The sequence below is a fragment of the Natrix helvetica genome, assembly GCF_964273705.1.
Source record: "Natrix helvetica genome assembly, chromosome: 12".
Lineage (NCBI taxonomy): Eukaryota > Metazoa > Chordata > Lepidosauria > Squamata > Natricidae > Natrix > Natrix helvetica.
In genome coordinates this window covers 21,315,360-21,336,689 of record NC_138556.1, presented here as the reverse complement: position 1 = coordinate 21,336,689, position 21,330 = coordinate 21,315,360, and the positions used below count along the sequence as shown (strand labels likewise).

The 21,330-nt window shown below is 44.4% G+C and overlaps 1 protein-coding gene and 1 long non-coding RNA gene across 7 annotated transcripts in view; one reads left to right on the top strand and one right to left on the bottom strand.

The window, feature by feature from the left end:
• UNC13C (unc-13 homolog C) overlaps positions 1-21,330 on the top strand; it is a 56,083-nt gene that overhangs the window by 10,296 nt on the left and 24,457 nt on the right. For 3 of the 5 annotated variants that reach the window (XM_081965080.1, XM_081965081.1, XM_081965082.1), the window contains exons 3-9: positions 1,370-1,392; positions 1,943-2,004; positions 3,897-3,975; positions 8,871-8,939; positions 9,464-9,683; positions 10,358-10,585; positions 14,011-14,152. In XM_081965080.1, coding sequence (XP_081821206.1) covers positions 1,370-1,392; positions 1,943-2,004; positions 3,897-3,975; positions 8,871-8,939; positions 9,464-9,683; positions 10,358-10,585; positions 14,011-14,152 — 823 coding nt within the window. The remainder of the gene's footprint in view (positions 1-1,369; positions 1,393-1,942; positions 2,005-3,896; positions 3,976-8,870; positions 8,940-9,463; positions 9,684-10,357; positions 10,586-14,010; positions 14,153-21,330) is intronic. The other 2 variants (XM_081965084.1, XM_081965083.1) reach the window with 2 other exon arrangements.
• Positions 7,952-12,460, bottom strand: LOC309398314. Of its 2 annotated transcripts, XR_014176384.1 has the most exons (3): positions 12,074-12,460; positions 10,471-10,651; positions 7,952-8,099 (listed from the first exon to the last, which is right to left on the bottom strand). It is a non-coding gene; the product is annotated as an uncharacterized lncRNA (long non-coding RNA). The 2 variants fall into 2 exon arrangements; XR_014176385.1 differs by lacking the exon at positions 10,471-10,651.

Here is a 21,330-nt window from a genome sequence, read left to right as displayed (position 1 = left end):
TCCCCCAACGTTACCCACTAATTGCAATTTCTCTTCTCTTCTGTCAACCAGCTATGATTTTGCTTTGGTCTTCTCTGGATCAGACCATTGCTATTCATTTGCTACGCGCCATAATCCTCTCAATTGGGCACAGAACATTAGATGCTTTTGCCTGCTGCTAGTAAGATAATATCCTCCAGGCAAACTCTGCATTGGATTGATGACTTTAGAATAATTTAGTGCCACCATCCTGGGGCTGTGGCAACAGCTGTCCAGTCAGACAAATCCAGAGAGTCAGTGACTGGGTCCTTCCTTGGTTTCCTGAGGTCACATGAATTGTCTGGATGGGATTCAATAACTCTCTGGGCCACCACAGTGCTTGCTGCGTCTTCTGACCAAGAAGGTCCTTTATTTACAAGGTAGACAGGAAATGTTTCCTGGCCCCAAATGTGTAAGACAAGGGCTACGCGAAGAGCTGGCTGGCAAGGACAAACAGGCTGGGAAGAGAGCAGCTGACTTCAGCACCATCCTCCCCCCCCCCCCCCCCGGGCGTCTTCACCCTGTCACTAGTTCCAAGCTACTAGCTCTTTTCACAGAAGCCTCCCTGGTTGGTGCTCTGTGTCTTTTTGGGATACACCCTTGGTTAAAATGCACAATTTATAGCTCCCTAGATGCCAGGATACAGGAAGCTTTAATTCCTATGGCTGCAAAAGATTTGGTCAATGCAGCAGCATTCATAACAAGACATTTGCTGAAGGATCCACTGCATTCACAGGGGAAATTATTACGTTCTGCCTCATTTCATTCTGCCTTCCTCTGTTTAATTGAGCGATCAAAATTGAGTAGATTTGTTTTTCTGGCCAAGAAAAAGACACAATACTTGTTTCTCATTTACAAGAAAAGAAAAGCTCCTGTATTAATTACTGCCCTTCGTTAGACTGTATGATGTCAAGAGAGAGTCATGCCAAAGACTTGCTGCTTTTACTGTTAGTCACAGAGATCAATCTTTTTTTTTTTTAATGTTTCCCCTCCAGTTCTGTAATTCCTTCGTGGTATTGGAGGCAGGAGAGGGACTCTTTTTCTTTAAGCTTGAAATAAAGGGCCACCCTCCCCTCCGTGCCCTCTTACAAAGTGGCTTTTGGTTCGCTCTCTGAACACTGTTGAATGCATTAGAAAAAGGTCTACTACGCTAGCTCTTAAGATGCCAGCTGTAATTTTCCCTACCAGGCAGAAGGAAGGGGGAAAGCAGGTCCCAACCTAGTTTAGCATCTGCGTATAAAGCTAAGGAGCCTCCTGGCCAGGCTCTAGGTAGGATTGCAATATTCACTATGCACATTTCTTGGAGACTTTGTGTCTAATTTTTATTCCCCTCTTCCCAATTCTTTTTCAGATAGCAGTTCTGTGGATGAAAAGGTTCCAAATTTGCATCTTTCCTTAAAGGGGGCTGTCTTTTGTGGGCGTGTGGTTGTGGCTCAGTCGACCTGTTTGGTCTTTTAATTTGAGTTGTGAGATGCGCATGCCCCCCCCAGCTTTCCATGCTTCTGTCTTCCTCTTTCTCCGTTGATGTGTCCAGATGCCTCCCATTGACATGCAGACGAGTCCTCACTGTTGTGGTTTTCTGACTCATAAATTGTGCCAGCTTAGGGATTTGCTGTTACCAAACCCAGTTTTCCTGTTTTGCACTTTGGGACCAGCACGCCCACTGACCAACTGTCGCTTGTACTCCAGGGTTAAAGGGAAACCGCCTGCAGGGGAGGGGTGCACAAGCCAGATTTCCTCCTCAAGGCTGTATGTTGCTCTGTTGTCTTTTCAAACAAGATGGATCTTAGCTTTGGCGTGGTGGAGCTGGCCCTGCTTCGCATTTGTGTTTCCGTCCTCGGTGTTGTTCTGTACATGGCCCCTCTCTGCTTGCTACCTGCCAGCACTTGCCCGGAGACTGAGCTGTCCCTTCTTTTCTTTCAAGGCTCTTACTGTCAGCAGACATTCCTTGGAAGCTTCCAAACTTGCCATCCAAGGTTTTTCTGGGTAAGTATCTGCAGCTCCCTGTCTGAAAAAACTACCCTTGAAGATGCTAATATTCTTTGGAGGAAACGCCAATAGCAGCTTCAGCCTACGTGCGAGAAGGCGGGAGGAGAAATGAAGCAGCAGAGAGGATACTCAGGTGACTTAGGAGATACTTGATTAAAGTTGAGGATATTTGAGAAGAAGCTCAGGACAAACCCAAACTGGAGGCATGGAGAGACAAAACCAGTGAATTGCCTTGTTTTGCAAGGACTACTTTGTCTCCCTAAAAGTTTATCCTACATGCAGCCGCTGGGGATTTGACCCTTCCTCTGAATCTCCTTGCTCCAGCTATGCTGTCAGTTGCCTGAAATATTGTCAGAGTTGCCACCAGTTAACTAGACTCCATTTCCAGTTTTTCTATACCACAATATCTCCAACGTAAGTGCCAGAAGAGATCTGTTGCCTGTGGGTCCTGCTGAACACAACCTTCCCCTTCCTATTCAGGCTATTCTCTGAATAGCCCACTAGGTTTCTAATCAGTCGAATTCTGCCTTGATCAGCTTTGAGGTCCTCAATTGTTTTCAACATTTTTGAAGAGTTTTGTGATATGCACAGAGCGTGTGTGTGTGTCTGGTCATTTCATTACTCCTCTCTGATCTCTGTGTGCCAGTAATTTCTTTTCTGTTTATAGAGGTTTTTATTATTATTCCTCATCACGAAATCAGTGTTGTTTATATGGGATTTGGCATTATTGAGTCCTTCCCAAGTACTTGGGATAGGCAGATGTTAATAATATTATTAATCATCACAGTCAGCCAGATGTTCAGACTGGGTTTGACATTTTTGTCTACCTAGTGAGTCCTTACCAAGGACCAGGGATAGGCAAATCTGGATATTTGACGGTGTTACAGATATTGTTGCAGGATGGAAGCTGTTCCAAGTACTACTACTACTGCTGCTGCTACTACTACTACTGTTATTATATTTATTTATTTAATTCATTAAATATGAAACCCAGTCAATGAAACATTCAAAAACATGTCACAAATATACCATTGACTGGTGCTAATGGTTGATACGGGTTGCTGTCAGCGTCATAGGTATCAACCAAGTACCTTCTTAAGATGTACAATGTTCTGAGTAGAGCAGTTTTTTGCAGTTCCACTAGTGTTATTGCAGGAAGCTGTAATTTCTTGATGTGTTTTATAAAATTCTTGGACATGGTACCAAATGCCCTGATCACAATAGGTATCACTGTTTATTATTATATACTTCATTTATTAAACATGAAAGTCAGTAAACTGAGCATTACAAATACCATTGACTGGTGCTAGTGGTTGATACAGGTTGCTATCAGCATCATAGGTATCATCCAAGTACCTTCTTAAGATGTATGATGTTCCGGGTAGAGCAGTTTTTTTGCAGTTCCGCTGGTGTTATTGCAGGAAGCTGCAATTTGTTGATGTATCTTACAATTATTTATCATCATCATTATCATCATCATCATCATCATCATCATCATCATCATCATCATTATTTTCCATTACACTGTGCAGAGCAATGTCAAATCTACAGCAATGTATCTCCTTCAGCCTCTAATTGGGTGCAAGAGAAAGCACCACACAGTTTTCCTGGGAAAATGACTATGGAAGAGGTTGAATAGCTAATTGGCAGAACCACTTTGGAAGAAGCATAAAACCAATAGCAGTGTATGAACTCTCATTGTGGGCCTTTTGAGCTCAAAAGGCCAAGGTATTCTTACTCCAAAAGTTCTGGGGTTTTTAAAAGGTTTCCCAAAAGGTCTCAAGGGACTGTAGGAGTTTATGACTTTTAACACTGATGTGGTTTTCTCCCATATGAGCCATGCATCTTGGTATGTTCCATGCATCCACCCCACTTTCTCACCTTTTCAGTCCTGGAAGTGCTCTGTACGGGATCGATAGCATGCCAGACCTGCGACGGAAGAACACATTCCCTGTCATCCGAGATGTGGTGAGTTACTGGCAGCATGCTATCAGCACTAATGCAGTCATGCTGTGTGTAATGCCCAGTCCGCCTGCTTCAACTACTAAGTGCGGCTGTTCTCTGCTCACCAACCAGGGAGAGGAGCTGGGCTCTGGGAAGAGGGTGCCTGCTTCTAGCGGCAGGGCCAGCAAGTCTCGGCCTCAGCTCTGTCCTGTTGACTCTTTGGGAAGAGCCAGGGGCCAGATCTGCAATACCAGCCAGGCCGGGACTGGCAGATGACAAGCAAGGCATCCTTAGAGAATGAAATTAGTTATTCTTGCATGTTTAGTTAAAGGCACGTAGAGGCCTCTGGGCTTTGTGGTTGGTTCTGATAGGTGGCTGCAGAGGCACAGGCAGCCCTTGACTAAAGAGCACATAGAGACGAGAATGGGTTAAGGTTAGAGTTAGGGTAGGAATGGGTCATTAGTCATTATGGTTGTAAGTCACTGCAAGAAAGGACCTGATTATATGACCATTTATACAGTAGTCATTAAGCTGCATTTATGAAGCAGATTCAGCTTCCCTAATGGCCTTTTTTTTTGCCAGAAAGCACCAAAAATATTGCAAATTGTGATCATGTGACTGCAGAATGCGGCAACTGAGCGTAAATTCAAGCCGTTGCCAAGCATCCAAATTGTAATCAGTTTGTGACAGTTTGTGACAGTCGCAAGTGCAAATGTAACTTGTAAGAAACTTTTGGGGGGTCATTGTGAATTTTGGTCTGTCATTAAAAAAATGGATGTCAGTCAAGACCTACCTGTAATTTATTTCATGGATTTTACTTTCTTGATCAATATTTCCCAATTTTCTAAAAAAATATTATCCATCTTTTTCTGTTAGAGACTATTTTAGCCTAAAACATTATGTTCAATGAATTTAAGTGGTGCTCACAGGGAAAAATATGAGGTATCTAAGAGATTTCTTATACATTGTGGATCAGTTCAATTACCCATTTGAATGTTTCCAAGGTGTGAAAATAAGGCAGGGTTTAGCTGTGGTATCTCTGCAGCCTTGATGGATCTAGAAATATTAATCATTGCATGTCATTGTCCTTACAACATCTGACTATTAATGCTTTTCCTAATTCTTTCTCATCAATGCTGGATTTTCCAGGCAATGGTAAGTGGTTTTATTGCTTGAGGTATTCCTGTATGGCATTTCTCAGAAGGTTCTATCCCAGAGGAGTTGTTCATTGTAAATTAGACATTTTCTGCAATAATGCTTTGATGTCAAATTGAGTTTAAGATGTTAAAATCTGCCTTAAAAATGATTTGTCTCAGCCCTAAAAACAGCTTAGCTCCACCCAGAAGCTGGCTGGTTGCAGGTGCATCTCAGAGATCAGCCTTCATTCTTGCAGGGGTCCACGTGGAGCTCCTGCCCTGCTGGATCAGGGTGGGCTTCTCTCCCGCTGAGTTAGCTGCAGCTAAGGCGGACACAAGAGTGATCGTGGTTCTCTGTGGGGATCTGTTTTAGGGGCAGGATCATTTGAAGGAATGACTGGTGAGCTGCTCAACCGAACTGTGGATGCTATTAAAAGGGTGGGGTGTGTGTGTGTGTCTGATTAATGCTCCGGGTGACAGAATAAGACCTGTGACTCGGGACTTCAAAAAAAGAAATAGACAGTCCCAATTGACAAACACTCACTTCTTGTTGGTATCAGCCTTGTTTGCTGAACCGACTGATGAGCTTGTTGGACTGGTTTTCCCCAGAAATTGCAGGGGATTTTCCGCCTGATCCTTTCAAGGTTTTCCAAACATGGGGGGGGGGAGGGCAAGGGGGGACAGCAGACAGGTTTAGGAAAATTTAATTTTTCAAGGGGGGGCGGGACAACAGAATTCCCCTTAGCAGAGAGGGCTGCTGGTGGACTCCAAACATTTTGCTTAAGATTAGCAAGCTTCCCATGAAGTTACTGCTGCTAGAGAAAATGGCATCTTTCCCCGTTTTCCGGTCATCTTGTTATATTTACTCCTTGCCATGATAGAGAACCATTTTATGGTCTAGGTTTTATGACGTACGGAGATGGGTGTGTTATGAGGAGAAATATTTATTATTCATTATTAAAGTAAAAGATAAATGGCTCTCAATTCTGAGTAACTTGTGCCTATGCAAGACGTTCTTGGAAGATCAGCTGACTTTCCCAGTGGTGGGATTCAAATTTTTTTACTACCGGTTCTGTGGCTATGGTTTTGTGGGCCTGGCTTTGTGGGCATGGCAGGGAAAGGATACTGCAAAATCCCCATTCCCTCCGAAACCCCACTAACCTGCTTTCCAGCTCCGTTCTCCTGTTCAGGGCAACAAAAGAAGCTCAGTGGGGGCAGGGCCAGCCTATTTGCTGGTTCTCCGAACTATTCAAAATTTCAGCTACCAGTTCTCCAGAACCTGTCAGAACTGGCTGAATACCACTCTGGACTTTCCCTGAGACTGAAGACTCTGTAGAAATCCAGAGCTCAAGTTGCCCGTTTCCCACTAATGGCATTTGAGGAGGATGTGAAACCTGGCCAGGCCAGAGCGGGCAATGAAGTTGCCTTGGAGACAGCCGGGGTGGCAGTGCTTACTGGCCAGCTTGCCTTTCCTCCCCTCCACAGCCTCTTACAGCCATAGGGACTCAGAGGTGCCCTGTGTAGCTCCCTGGGGCAGGAAGCCCTCCTGCTTGGGCCCAGACTGCCAACCTTCTACCATCCCTCCTGGGCACAGCCTTTTGTAGAAAGGCAGGGGAAAATGTGCTGAGACACCCTTGGGAAGCTTTTGGTGATGGTCTTTGTACGTATTTCAGTCCCCATGGGCAAGGGTGACCAGCCTCAGGTCCTTGCCTGTGCTTGGACAAAAGTGGGGTCTCCTTCACCACTAGCTTTCGCAGACCATTAATCACGAAGCCCCATGACTTTCCTGTTAACTCCTTGCAGTCACCAGATAAGCAGCAGCAAAGTGGGGTCAACTTGATGCAATATTCAAGGTGGAGGAGGAGGATTTGGAGCCACCATTTCCCTTGTCAGAGAGGTGATTATTATTAATCATAATCCAAGCCCATAAATAGTTGGCTTTGGAAACAGATTATTTATTTAATTTATATGCCTGCTTGATCAGGTTGGGTTGCATCCTATGTAAACATACATAGCTTTTGCCAGAGTTTTTGCAGAGACTCGAACAAAGCTGTTGTAATGAGTTAAGTCTTAAGAGATTGATACATCTTCTGATAAATTAAATTGCCAGTGACAGAAGATAAGGATTTGTTGGATCCTTGACTCTCGGTAGAGTAAAATTCCCAGCAGTTGCCAAGATAATTTGAAGTGCCCCTAATGAAAAACTGATCAGATTTTCTGAGGCAGAAAGATGTACAGATGATCAACAATAAACTCTCGATAATGTCACTTTTTTCTCCTTTTATTTTTGCCCAACATGACTTCTGTAATTCTGTGCAAACGTATATTTTCTTTACATGGGGTGCAATCTCTCTGTTTTTCTGCTGTTCCTTTTGAACAAACTGGAGGCTTTCAGTGCTCTGTGCCAGTCACAGACATTATCCCACTGAATTTCAGCACAGCCTGCCAGGTCATATTTGTCTCCCTGGGGGAAAGTTTTTCTTTCATTTTCTTTCCAGTGTGCATTGATGTACACATCACCCAACCCCCCTAGCCTCTGTTGAAGTTTTCACTCATGTTTTGGAGTCCTTTCTACACCTTTGTGTTCTGCTGTCTTGGTTCTGGTCCTTGGCTGAAAAATGGAAGGTGACAAGCAAACAGAAATATTCATAATTAATCGTTAGCAAGGGGAATTCATTATGAGTTAGTACCCCAAACCAGCTAAATTGCCAAGAATTTGTAAAGAAAAGCTTGTGAGATTAATTTATTAACCAGATTGCTGCAATAATGTAGTAAATCAAATAACAACATGCCAGTGATTTGTTCTTATTTCACCTCATAATTATGTGTAGAGTTAATCATGTATGATAGAAAACTCAGCTAAGAACCCAACAATAATTTATTAAAGCTGGCAAGATTGACAGTGAGTCACTGGTCTTCTGTAGTTGATGCTGAAGAATTCAGAGAGCTTCCAGGGTGTTGAGATTCCTGAATGCCGTCAGTCAAATTGATTGTTATTCTCATAGTCTGACCCTGCATTGCAATTTGAAAAGGAGAGGTGTGAACACTCCTGTTGTCAGTGTCATGGGTAATATGGCTGTTGTTGAAGATGTCAAACAGAAATGGGTGTTAGGGAGCAGCCTCCGAGAGCGTGGCTGCTGTCAGACAGAGTCAAGGGCATTCTTGGTCTTGCCTTTCCCTCTCTCACATGTTTCCCAAAGTGTTTCCTTTGGGAATCCATCCTATCTGAATCAATGACGTGGAGGAAAAGACCCACACAAGACTGATTATTTGTTTTTGGTATTAACTTTTCTGTCAATAATAAAAGTAAAACAAATACTACCTGATATGTTTTGTCAACAGCTTGTTATCCATTTGTAATAAAATCTGAACATTTTAAATGAAATTGATTTAATATGTTTATATCTATTGTGTTGTCCGAATAAAATATATATTCAATCTTTTGTACTAAACATACTCGAGTATTCATCATACTTATGAGGCCCAGTATTCAAATTATACATCACAGATTTTATAAATATGTGAAGTGACTTGCTGCATTTTGGCTTTAACATTTTTTAGACTTCTCCTGGGATTTTGAGGTGGTAAAGAGAGGGGCGTGAGGCAGCCTTTAGGAGGACTCTTGCCCTGTGTTCCTGGCGGGACCTTCTGTGTGATCCAGGGCTCAGGGACCATAACAAACTTTGGGCAGAATTTTGAGAGCAGCCACCTGCTTTTGTTCTAGGCTTATGTTTCCCTTGTTTCCTGCCACTTTTTACTTCCTGTGTCTTTTGCCTTTAACAGACACTGGCTGCCCGAAAGCCGGGGGTCTCGTTGGCCACACTTGTCCGGACATCCCTGAATAACGAGATGGTAAGAGCAAGAAAGGAGCCTCTTTCCGAGACCTCCAGCAGTGCTGTGCTTTGGGTGGGAGACCTGCCTTACGGTATAGGGGTGAAAAGAAGCTGGCCTTGAACTGAAGAACCCCCCCCCCCAAAAAAAAGGAAGGACAGGTAGAAAATCAACCCAACATCAGTGATGTGCCCAGCTTCCTTGTCTGCCACAATGTGGAAGCCACTTTTGGCTGAAATGATTCCTAGATTCCTCTTTCTGCTATAAAAGTGTGCTTATGCACTGGGGACAAAGTCCTTGTGTGTCCTATTATACTTGGCCAATAAAGAAGAAAGCATTGCAACACATTGTGTGTGTGTGTGTGTGGTGGGGGTTTCATGCACATGTATGTACAGCTGGCTGAAGTCACACTCAAAAGAATGGGCAAAGGGAGGGAAAATTAATTAAATCAGTAACAACCAATTGTGAACGGCTGTTTTCTCTCCTTCGGAGAGGGAGGCACATCCTTCCCCTCGCATCCTATGATGGTTGTGTTCTTCCGACAGAAACTACACGTTTTCAAAAAGACTCTGCAAGCGCTCATCTACCCCATGTCCTTGACCACTCCACACTACTTTGAAGTGTGGACAGCCACAGCCCCCACCTATTGCTATGAGTGCGAAGGGCTGCTCTGGGGCATTGCCCGGCAGGGAATGAGATGCAGTGAGTGTGGAGTGAAATGCCACGAGAAGTGCCAAGACCTCCTCAATGCCGACTGCCTTCAGAGTGAGTCTTGGATGGCCCCTCTTTCTTTCTAGTGGGGAGGCTGCTTCTGTGGGCATTCTGGGGTGGGAAAAGAGGCCACAGGCAGCCTTTGTTAGGGTTAACTGATACTGCGGGCCACTGGCCCTTCACCGCTGCTTCTACCAGCTCCAGGATTTACTCACTTAGTTGATTGTCTGGTTCACGAAACAATTGACCCACCAGCTGGGTTAGCCCAAAAGAGTCAGCAAAGGGGTCACCTCCTTTGTGGTTTGATGGGTTAGGCACCCTCCACCTTTAATTGTGTCCCCCCCATTCCCTCCTGCCCCCATGATTATGGCCATTGCTTCCTGCAGGATCTGGTTAGATCAAGTCAAAGCCCAGTAGATATCATGGACTCCTGTGCCTCAGCAAAGTCAGGCCTCAGTACTCCCCCGCCCCACGTGTGGTCAAGCCAAAACGGGGGCTTTAAAGTTCTTCCATTTGGGTTTTTGTTGGGGTGCCTTGGCAGTAGCATGCAGTAATGGCATTTCACAGGGATATTTGATGTATTTGATGTCCAAGGAACCAGCCCGCTAAAATCCAAGGAGGGGATGGGCCAGAGGACCTGTTTCTGAGGTTTCAAGAACCCTTCCTAATGACCGGATCAATGAATTAGTGCATGTAATATGATGATGATGATGATGGTATTCCCTTAGGGGCAGCAGAGAAGAGCTCAAAGCACGGGGCTGAAGATAAGACCCAAAGCATCATTACAGCCATGAAGGAGCAGATGACAATTCGGGAGAAAAACAGGCCAGAGGTCTTTCACCTGATCCGGGAGGTGTTCCAGGTTTCAAAGGAAGAATTCTCAAAGCACACAAAGGCAGCCAGACAGAGTGTCCTGGATGGCACCTCCAAGTGGTCAGCAAAAATAACGATCACAGGTGTGATACGTTTTCTGGTTTTTATCTCTTTTTGTGTCTTTTTTGTCCAGCAACCTACCTTGTGGCCTGTAAATGAAAACAAAAGAGTGTTGCATTATGAGAAAAGACTGTTATGCTGGATTTCAGGAGGAGGTTGAAATGGCTCCAGCTGAGCTTCTCTTTTGTGTCTTGGGCTGAGCGTAGGAAGTCCTCTGATTGGGGTTGAGTAGCGGATCAACCTGCCCAGGGCGGATGGATAGTCCCTTCCCTGGAGGTACTCACTTGGACTGGAAGCACCCTCATCACCCCCCATTGGGCAGAGGTTCATGGATTCCTCTCCCGGCCCAGGGGATGGGCCAGATGTCCTCTTTGGTCCTTTCCAGCTCATGTGTGCTACATTCATGGTGAAATAGAACCTTTCTAGCAGATAAATCAATTGGCTGCTTAGAGATTTGTTTATGCAGCCCAGGCTCACAGGGGAGAATGGAAATACTGCAGGGGCTTTGGCTAAATCTCCCCTTGCTGTCAGTATCCGATTCTGACATCAAATTTGCTATCACTGCTGGCAGGAAAAGTGCTAAATCAAATTATCTTCTCTTTTCATTTTCGCATTTCCTGTATATTCCACCTTTCATAATATCTTTTTATCTGTAATTTTACTTTATGGGAAGAAATGCTCCATTGTCTGCAACTGAATGTAAGTTATGAGGGATATGTCACTTCTGCAGAGACCATATTAACCTTACGGTTATTATCATTCTGCATAACCATATTGACAGAAAGTTAATAGCTGGTTGATTTTTTTTATTTACGCAAACCTGTTTTATTGCTCAGTTGTGAAACTATGCAAATCCAGTCCTTAATTAAGCATATAAGAATCTACAGCAGGAATGTATCCAGAGCTTTACACAAAAGAATACTGTGGAAGTGGACATATTCTATTACGATGCCATAGTAACGACAAATAAAGGCAGAGGCTGCCATAGAGTCTAATGAATTTTGGTTGTGGGATGGATGAATCTGGCAGGAAGATGGGCAAAGCCCAGGGGGGTCTCACAGCCCAAACTGGGAGGAGGGAAAGCTGTCTCTTTCTTGAATTTACAGAAGATTTTGCTTCTTTGGGTCCATGGAATGCTAGCATTGGAAGGGATCTATCTCAGAGGCCCATCCCAAAGCAACGGCTGCCCAATCAGGGATACCTTTTCAGTAGTAACACCAAAGCACCCAGCAGAGAAAAGGTGCTCTGCACAAACCAGAGAGTCAGCTAATTGCCATGGAGCCTTTCATCGGGGAGGGGTTTTTTTAAGAATTTTGTAGGCATGGGAGGAGATGAGTCCTAGAGATGAGCTGCCCCTTATTCTGGCCAAGCTCCAGGACTTGATAAGAAGGAACAGAACCTGAAAAGAGAAATCAGCTCCCAGCCTTACCAGGCAGAAAAAAACAGCCAGATAAGTGAATTCTACTTTGTTGTAAATCTACATCGACAGAATTTTGCAAGTCCGAAAGTACCTTTCTCTTGGCGTCACCTTTACAGCCGGAGAACATAAGAGAGAATCCCTTGGGAACCTCTTGCTTGGCCCATTGTGCAGCTGCGGGCTGCACTCCCTCTTATCTGGCCACTTGGTGCCCGTTCTGCCAAGGTCATTGCAATATTCCATTCCATCACAGGCTGTTTAGGCTGCAGGGCCTTGGCTCATATGCTTGGATGAAATTATGATCTTGATAGGAAGCGGCACTTTTTGTCCATGACAAGAGCAGACCTTGAGCCAGCAAAATGAAAAACGAAAACCCTACCCGGCCTGGTCTCGTTTCCTTGGATGGGGAGTCTCTTTCAGCTGCTGAGCTCCGGGCTCCCTTCCTGCTCCAGGATGGCTGTTCGTTGAACAGTTTAAAGCAATCCTGGTCTTCCAAGTTCAAGTGGAGCTTGGGGCAGTGGGACATGGTGAGCCAACACTTCTCTGAGCAGGCATCCAATCAGCTCACTGTCCTACCAGGAGCTCTCAAAATGCAGATATCCTGTAGCTGTCTGGATGCCATAAATAGTACAGGCAAAATTAATATTAGACATTGAGAGGAAGGGAGAGAGACAGGTGTGGCTGGGATGTAGCTCTAGCTTTCAGTGGCCTCAGCTTGCTGCTGGCTGAGCATTTTTGTTTTGTTATGAATTATGATGGAAGAAGCAGCTGACAAGTATTTATATTTATAGAAGCATAAGCACACACCAGCTAGCATACATTCTGGTATCTGCAGTGGGAGAGTTTTCAGGGGGGCTTGCAAATTGGAGAAATGGGATCTGGAATTTGTGCTTTGCTCCAGGGCAAAACATGCCATTTCCTCCTGAGAGTGAGATATTTGAAAGATTCACTGGGATATGAGAGGCAGAGAACATCCTGTAGGTTTTACTTATCCCCCCTTACTTAGGGGCAAGGGAGGGTTTTCCAACTGAAGGCTTTCTGTTGGTAATAATCCACCCCAGCTGGAAGGAGTTGGACTGGTGGAATGTGGGTGGAGAGGTACAATTCCTTTTCTTGTACCTGAGATTCCCCAGCTTCAGCATCTACTTTGCTGGTTTCAGGCTATATTGTCCATTTTGAGTCTAAAATTTATCTGCTTCTCTGAGTTTTCTAAATTGTTTTTATAGCCAAGCCCACATTTATCTCTATCATGCTTGATGCATATAGGATATATTTCTTCTTGGACGGGCAGTTTCCATCAAGGGTAAAAGAAAACCAAGCCAAAATGTTCATGTTCATAGAAATCCAGCTGATGCAGATCTAGACCTGAGACCACAATAAATAAGCCTCTCCAAGTCAAAAGAGCAGTTTTTGGAAGCCAACCTTTGGTCTCCTCTGGCTCCGTTCGGATCTTCCCAACTCTTAGTGGAGATCCCAATTGAATCTCCTTGCTTTCCCTCACTAAGAAGACGGGAGCTCTGCCCTCCTTGGGCTCAGAAGACCCACCAAAAAGGAAGAGGAAGAAAGAGACCAAGCAATCTGCAGTTCTCAAATTTTATGGGACTCAGAGCCTCCTCCTTTGCTGCAGCTACTAAGTGATTTACCAAGCTGGCTTATCGGTGCCTTGGGGTGGGGCTCTTCCTCCCTCCCCTCTCTTTCTCCAGAAATCTTTCTGCCTGTGCAATTTGTCTTCTAGGTGGGCAAGAGAGAGGTGTAGTGGTAGGGCTGAAACTAAGCTCTGTACTTGACCTCTTCTCTTGTTCTGACCTCTGCCTTCTCTCAATTACCTTCAGCTAGTCTCTTTGACCAGGCAGCTGCTCCAGGGTCTCCCTCAAATGGTCTCTGTCTATTGCTTGACTTTTCCCTAGGGAGATTGACCAGACAGAAGGTCTTGGACCTTTGGGACCAACATTGCATGCAGGAGCAGCATAGGTTAGGGCCAATCCTGATATGCCCGTTGGATTCAGCTATTTCTCTCTCTTGTTCTCACAGTGCTTTGTGCCCAAGGCTTGCAAGCAAAGGACAAAACTGGCTCCAGTGATCCATATGTTACTGTGCAAATTGGCAAAACGAAAAGGAGAACAAGGACTATCTTTGGAAACTTGAATCCAACATGGGATGAAAAGTTTTATTTGTAAGTACTAAAACTAAGGGGTTTCTGCATTCTTGTTTGCTACCATAATTGCATATTTATCATTTGGGCTGTACAAAAAGCCTTGGACTTTCTCATTCAGCTGAGTTACAGCCAAAATATTGTTTCTTATTCTTCAAAGGTCGTGCATTTGCATTATGGAATAATCAAGGAGCTGTGCATGTTCTAATTTTGGAAGATGGGAAGATTGATTCTTCTGCTCTTCCATCTTTTCATTTTTCTGGCCAAGGAAATGGTTATCTTTTGGTAGACTAGAAACACAGTTCATTTGATGCTGATTATTTTTCTTCTTTATTAGACATACAATGCAATTGTGATACATATAGTCATAGCATCACAGCCATAGCGTCACCTGCAACATTAACAGCTCTACCAGCCACTGAGCATCTCTACAATATTAGTTTAATTTAAGGAGAAGGGCATCTCAGAATAGTATAGTTCTCCAGGATGGTTGTGTATAGACTGTTTGTACCTTGGATTGCTTTTTCTCTGAATAGACTATGGATTGTTTCTGCAGAAAGGCTTTGTGAAGCTGCGGGCCATCTTGCTTTCAGTTCCAGAGGGGGCATAGTGGAGTGTCTCCCTGCCGCTCCTAGAGAAGACCCTCTGCAGCCTTATTTCTCCATGGTCTGACAAGCCTTAGGAAGCAGATGGAGGTTTTGTCCTGCAGTCGTTCTGGGTGGCCTCAAGTTCAGCCGGGGCAGTAACCCAGTATGACCCCCACTGCAGGTGCTTCACAGCAAGGGCACGATCACGCTGCCCCTGTCTTAGCTGGCGGTGGTATTTTACTGATGCTGGGTGAGTTTTGGCTGACTGGGTGGCTGTCCCTGAGCTTCCATCTGGCACCAATAGCAGTTTCCACCCCACTGGCTGTTCACTCTAAAATAGACAAATAACTGTTAATTATCTCAAATAACACAAACAGTGGTGCTTTTGAAGTCCATGAATTGCTCCTTCCACCAATACATTCATTCTGAGCTAATTTTGTTAGCCCCCCCCCCCCCCCCCAGTCATGAAATTGGGGAAACAGGAGAGTTGAGAAACCAGGCTTTGAGGGAACATATGCTGCATCTCCACTTCACATAAACAGCTTCTTTTTTTGGAAAAAAAATCTTTTTCTGTGTGTGTTACAGCAGAAATTGGCAGTGCACCATGCCAGCCCTGTAGCAGCATGTTTTCAGCCTTTAAAAACAAAGTGGCAGCATTTGGTTGATTTAATTAACACACATGCACCCATTCATAAACAAAGATTAAAAGCAGCCAAATAATTCAGCTAAAACTTTTGAGCATGGAGGGTGGAAGTGCAGGCAAACAAAGGGGGTATTCAGAATGCAGATTCCCTAGTTGGAGAGCAAGGTAGCCTCAGCCATGGAAGGAAGGGGGCAAATAAGCCATGGCATTCGTTCTGAAGTTACACTGTTGAATAATGGGTGAAATCATCTTTGATAATTTAATTGAGAATAAGCTCCAGTGAATTGGAAAACTTGGCTTGTTCTGTATAAACATCCATCAGATCATGCTGAGATGAGTGGAAGATGTTGAGAGTTCCCTGACCAAATTATTGCTCTTTAATGATAAAATATACAAGTGATGATTTCTGCGGAAGGAATTTGAAACCTCGTTATAGTCCCTCAGTAAATGCAGAAGAACTTGGGCCTATTCAGTGTGGAGTCAGAGACAGGGTGACAGGATAGTTTCCCCCCTGAAATGTTGGTGAAGAATTCAGAGAGGAATCAGTACTGCACTCGAAGGACCGTCCTGGGTGTTCCTGTCTGCCTGCAGCACAAACCCAAAGCGATAGAATGTCTTCCTACCTACCTACCTACCTACCTACCTACCTACCTACCTACCTTCCTTCCTTCCTTCCTTCCTTCCTTCCTTCCTTCCTTCCTTCCTTCCTTCCTTTCCTTCCTTCCTTCTTTTCTGCATGACAGAGACGGGTCCTCTGGTGCTCAAGAAAAAAAATCCCAGCTTTCTGAACCTGCTTTGAGCAATGTTTTTTTTCCCCCTGTAAATTATTATTATTATTTTTAAAAATATATTTTTATTATTTTTACAATTAAAACAATGCAATACCGCGGAGTCGAAGTGACCATACATTCACATTATATACAGCTAGTTTCAGCCATTAACAATTATTCTATTTAATACATTGTCTGTCCTTCTGTCCAATCACAATATATACATTTGTTCCAGTCTTGTCATCTTGTCTTATACCAATCATAAAATCTGTTCCATACTTCAAAATATTCTAATTCCCCTTTATTTTTAAGTTCAAGAGTGAGCCTATCTGCTTCTGCACAGGCCAACACATTTCTGATTATATCTAACTCTGATGGTGTATTTTCTTTTTTCCAATACTGTGCATAGGTTATGCGCGCTGCAGTTAGTATATGTATAATTAGATAAAGTGTATCTTTCTTAAACCCCTCCGGTATTATGTCTAGGAGAAAGATTTCTGGTTTAAACATAATTTGTTCTCCCACCATTTGTTCTAATCATCATTGAATCATTTTCCAATATTTTTTGCCTCATTGCACGTCCACCACATATGGTAGAAAGTGCCTGGTGTTTTTTTACAATTTGGGGCCAGATTTTTGAACATTTTAGAAAGCCGTGCTGGAGGGAGATGCCATCTGTAGAACATCTTATAAAGATTTTCTTTATACGCCGTAGCCAATGTTAGTTTCTGATTAAGTATCCAAAGTTTTTCCCACTTAGCCAATTCCACATTATAACCGAAATTTTTCGCCCACGCGACCATAGTTTCTTTGACATGTTCCTCCTCTAGCTTATATTTCAACAGGAATCTATACAGCACTTTAATCAGTCTATTTTCTGTCTGTATCAAAAGTTTATCTAATATTGTGTAATCTTTGGCAATACCTTCGTTCTTCCTATCCTGTGCATACCTTGATTGTATCTGTAAAAAAGACCACCATTCTACTTGTACTCCTAGTGATGTCAATTCTGATCTAGTTTTGATCTCCCCCTGTCTGTTCAATAACTCTTTATATGTGACTATATTTTCCATATTGCTTTGAGCAATGTTGTGTACACACATCATCTAGAGCTTGGTTCCTCCTCCCAAGGGATGCTTGCCTTCCATCAGTGGCTGTCCTGGGCATCCACTGTTTCTGATGATGAAAAGGATTTCTAAAACAGTCCACTGACTCCCCCCTCCCTCCCTCCCTCCCTCTCTCTCTCTCTCTCTGGGGGTGGGGGTGGGGAGGAGCTTTTCTTTCATTCCTTTTCTGGAAGCCAGGGGGGAAAGGTGAACATTTCCAGCCAATCTCTTTCCTGAGAGGGTAGGCAATGCTTTTTCCCTTTCAAATCAACTTGTTCTGACCCAGGCTTCCTCAACAAGCAAGAAGCGGAGCCTTGGTCCTGGCAAAACCCCTTTTATTTACATGACTGTGAATTCCTTTCATTCAGTCAGGAAGGCTTATCAAACAGTCTTTCAGAGGGTTGTTTATCAAATATGAACCTTATCTCCTTTGGCAAGTTGCCAAATAACTAGTTCCAAATGCAGGGCAAGACAAAACTTGGCACAAAGTCCGTATAGTTACAAACAAAACTTTTCTCTCTTGACACGACCGAATGAACTTATTGTTTACAGCAAATGCCCCTCCCCGTTTCTTCCTCTTTTATTTCCTCTGGGAGGGGCCAATCACCTCTAAGGTGTGCCTTTACTGTTAAGTCGACTCTTCTTTCTTAGTTGTTCTTGTCTTCTGGCACAGCTTTGCGCATGCGCACACTGGGAACAGGCTCCAGCTGTTCCTCTGCCTTGCTGCTGTTTAACTCCCTCTCTGCCTCCGCCGCAGAGCCCTCTTTCCTCGTCCCTCAGGACTGGCTCGCGTTCCTCCCCAACCTCCTCACTGTCTGACTGCTGCCAGCTCTGCTGACTGTCAGTGGGCCACAACACAGCTGAAGAACGTTGTGTCTTTATGGCTTGCCTGAGCCCTGGCAGTTGTGAGAGATGATTTATGCCACCTGTTGCTTAGACTGTGCTTTGTCACCACAGTATGGTGGGTCGGGGATTCCTTCCCCTCCTGGGCTAAGATTGTTGCCAGGCTGGCAGGAGAGCACAGAAATGATGGAACAGATCATCTGCAGGCACTTTTGTTCCTCTGGGCAGTCTTCTGTTGACTGAGGGAAAAGTTGATGGCTTCAACTTTCAGGGTTTAAAGCGAGATTCTCTGTAAATCAGCAAGGATTCCTTTTGAGACATGCTGAAACATGACAGGGGCTCTTCTACCAGTTTTGATCGCTGTGGGAGAAAAGACTCTGGTTCTAAAATAATTATTTCTGCTACTATTGTGGACTTTAAATTTGGAATGGTGATGTCATTTCACTGTAACATCTCTCAATGTATTTATGATCTATGAGAGATTAAAATAAATGACCAAGGATTTAGAATCTACAGCTTTCTGATTACAAGTATGGATTTATTTTACATTATGCAAATTGTATGTTTGAGCCTGTTTAATCCCATGTTTGCTTTGAAAAAAAATGTGGCTATTGTATTGAGAAAAATATTCTGTCAATCTAGCTTTTTAACCTTTGATCCATCTCTCATCCCGATTTCATCATTTTTTTAATCTAATGGCATATGTGTTTGGATCTGCAACCCTTGAGTTTGGATGGATTTTAGAGGCAGTCCAGCTTACCCTGTACTCGGTGTGGGAGCCATAAGAGCATCTCTAACAGATGAGCGTCTGCCCTATGTTTGAAGCTCTCACGGGAAAAGTTATCACTTCACATGGCAGGCGTTCCATTGGCTGGCAGCTCATGCAGCCAGGGGAAAGGCAAATGTTACCAGCAAGAGAAGCATCCTAGTGAAGATGTTGATTCTTTTCTGTTCCACGTCCAGCTAGGGAAAGTGAAAGAAAATGGGATCAGAACCCTCCCTCATGTGCTCGATTTATTGATTGGTCTCCTTTTCATTCATGGTGGGGCGGACCTCTTTTTAAATTCTGGGAATTGCTACTTCAATGTAGTGTTGATGCCTTGGATGTTGATGCTCTGGAGACCCTAACATCTTAAAGGAGGTGACATTTAAGTGGAAGCATCATTTGGAAGGAATCTGAGTTGTCCACATCTTTGCAAATGATGGGGTTGATGAGAGTCTAGTGTCTCAGTGAAAAGGAAAGAGGAAGATCGCTGTGGGCAGCTTGGAGTTGTTCTCACTGTAGCTGGAGGACAACTGATGGCCCTCCAGAACTCACTTCTTCACTTCCTCTAACTATAATGGAAAGTTGATGCTGGGTACAGGGGCCTCCAGAAATAAACCAGTGGGGAGGAGTGGAATTGAAGTGGAAAGGAAATATTCTCCATTCCCACAGCATAGGACCATCCAAACTGGCAAGATGGTCAGACTCTCTTTTGTTTCCCATGTTTTCTTAAAGATCTTTGACATTTCAAGAATTCCCAATAAGAAGCTCCTGGTGTGTGTGTGAGAGAGAGTGTGTCCCCCCTCATGTTCTGCACTGAGGGACTGCAGCAACAGCTTACTTCCAGGTAGCAACTCTGCAGCATCTGCCTCAACGCCAGTGGGCTGTAGGGCTCACCACTTCTGCTAGGCCTACAGTGTCCACTGCCATTTGATTTCATCTCTGGTGACCATTTTCTATCAGTAGAACCTGCACGGGCATTTTGCTGTTGCCTCACAGCCTTCTGGGGTTGTGGATGGAAACTATCTTTGGATAGATGCTGCACAGCCTTCAGTAGTCCAGGATTTCCACGGTAGCCTTTTGTAGGTCAGAGGAAAAAAATGGAGCGGAACAAGGCAATGGCAGAAATGGGGCAGCCCAAAGGAATCCTGGAATCCAGTGAGGAACCGGAGTAGTGCCAGCTACAATGGATCTGAAAGGTCTCAGGTGGCCCTGTGCTCCTTTGCAAGCTCCCGAGGACTGCAGATCTCACGGCCTGAGGGAAGGAAGTCCTCAAAGTCACAGGCTCCATGCCCCTGCACCCAATTCCATCGGCTTGCTTGGCTGGGCGAGCGGGGATGGCCCAAGCCTCATTCTCATAAGGGAGGTCTTACTGCAATTGAATAACAACTATTTATGCACAGCATGGTCTGCAAGTGCTTCACTGTGCCTTCGTGCTCTCTTGCACCTTCACCTGGACCGCCGCTCACCTCAGTCATAATCGGCTTAGTGATAGATGGGAGATGTGTAAGAAGCTGCAGGCAGAGTCGTAATCATAAAGCACTAAATGTCAACAGCTGCAAGGTCTGTGAACTGGTGTTACTTCCTTACCCTATGAATTGGTAAAATATCCTGTTAACTGGCGTTGCTTCCTTTCTGAAGGGCTGTATCTGTTTCTAATCCAAGGTTGGCAGAGTAGCTGATGATGGGCAGGAAAGAGAGGCAGAGAAAGTCTTGAGGAAATGCAGGGCAGGTTGAGCTAAAGAGTTCCTTGTTTGAAGAAGAAGAGGGGCGGGAAGCTTGAGATTTCAGGATAACACACCTTTGCATGCAGCAAAATTAAATCCAGCTCAGTCCAACTTGTGGTATGTTGAAATTTAATGCCAGGAATACAAAGCAGTCTTCTGTGAACAGGTTGCTCAGGGAAGGAAGTGAAAGGGTTTAAAAGCTGAAATTCTCAAGGCTGGGGGGAAGGAAATGCTCCTTTTCATAAAAAGACCTGGAGTCACTTACTTCCAGTGCAGTCTCCAAACAGAGCCTGAACCTGAGCCGATGGGCGCATCCTGGGCTTTGAATGGTTGGGAGCCAGAATAAACCCCTCTGGTCATATATCAAGGAAAGAGCAGAAGATCCTAAGGGTTCTAGTCAGCAAGTTGGAGAATCCCAAGCGTCCCTTGGAATTGCAGGGACCTCACCAGCAAACGGCTTCGCAGAAAATAGGAGGGGTGGTTCATTTTAGCAGCTTTTGTTTTGTGCCTGGGGGGGGGGGGGAGGAGTCTCAAATGAGCAAGTTGCTTCTTTCAGAAAGTGAGCTGAAGCCCCCCCCCCCCCAACTGTCTTCTCAAAAATTGGTAAATAAATTGGGTTCCTGTTCAAGTCTTGAATGAAAACCGTAAGGATGCTGCCTGGTGTGCTTAGCAGAGTGAGAGACTACACCCCATTTGGCTGTAGCTCCCCCTAGATTACATTATTCAGCCAAACATGGTAGAAATGCAGTCTTTTCTTCTT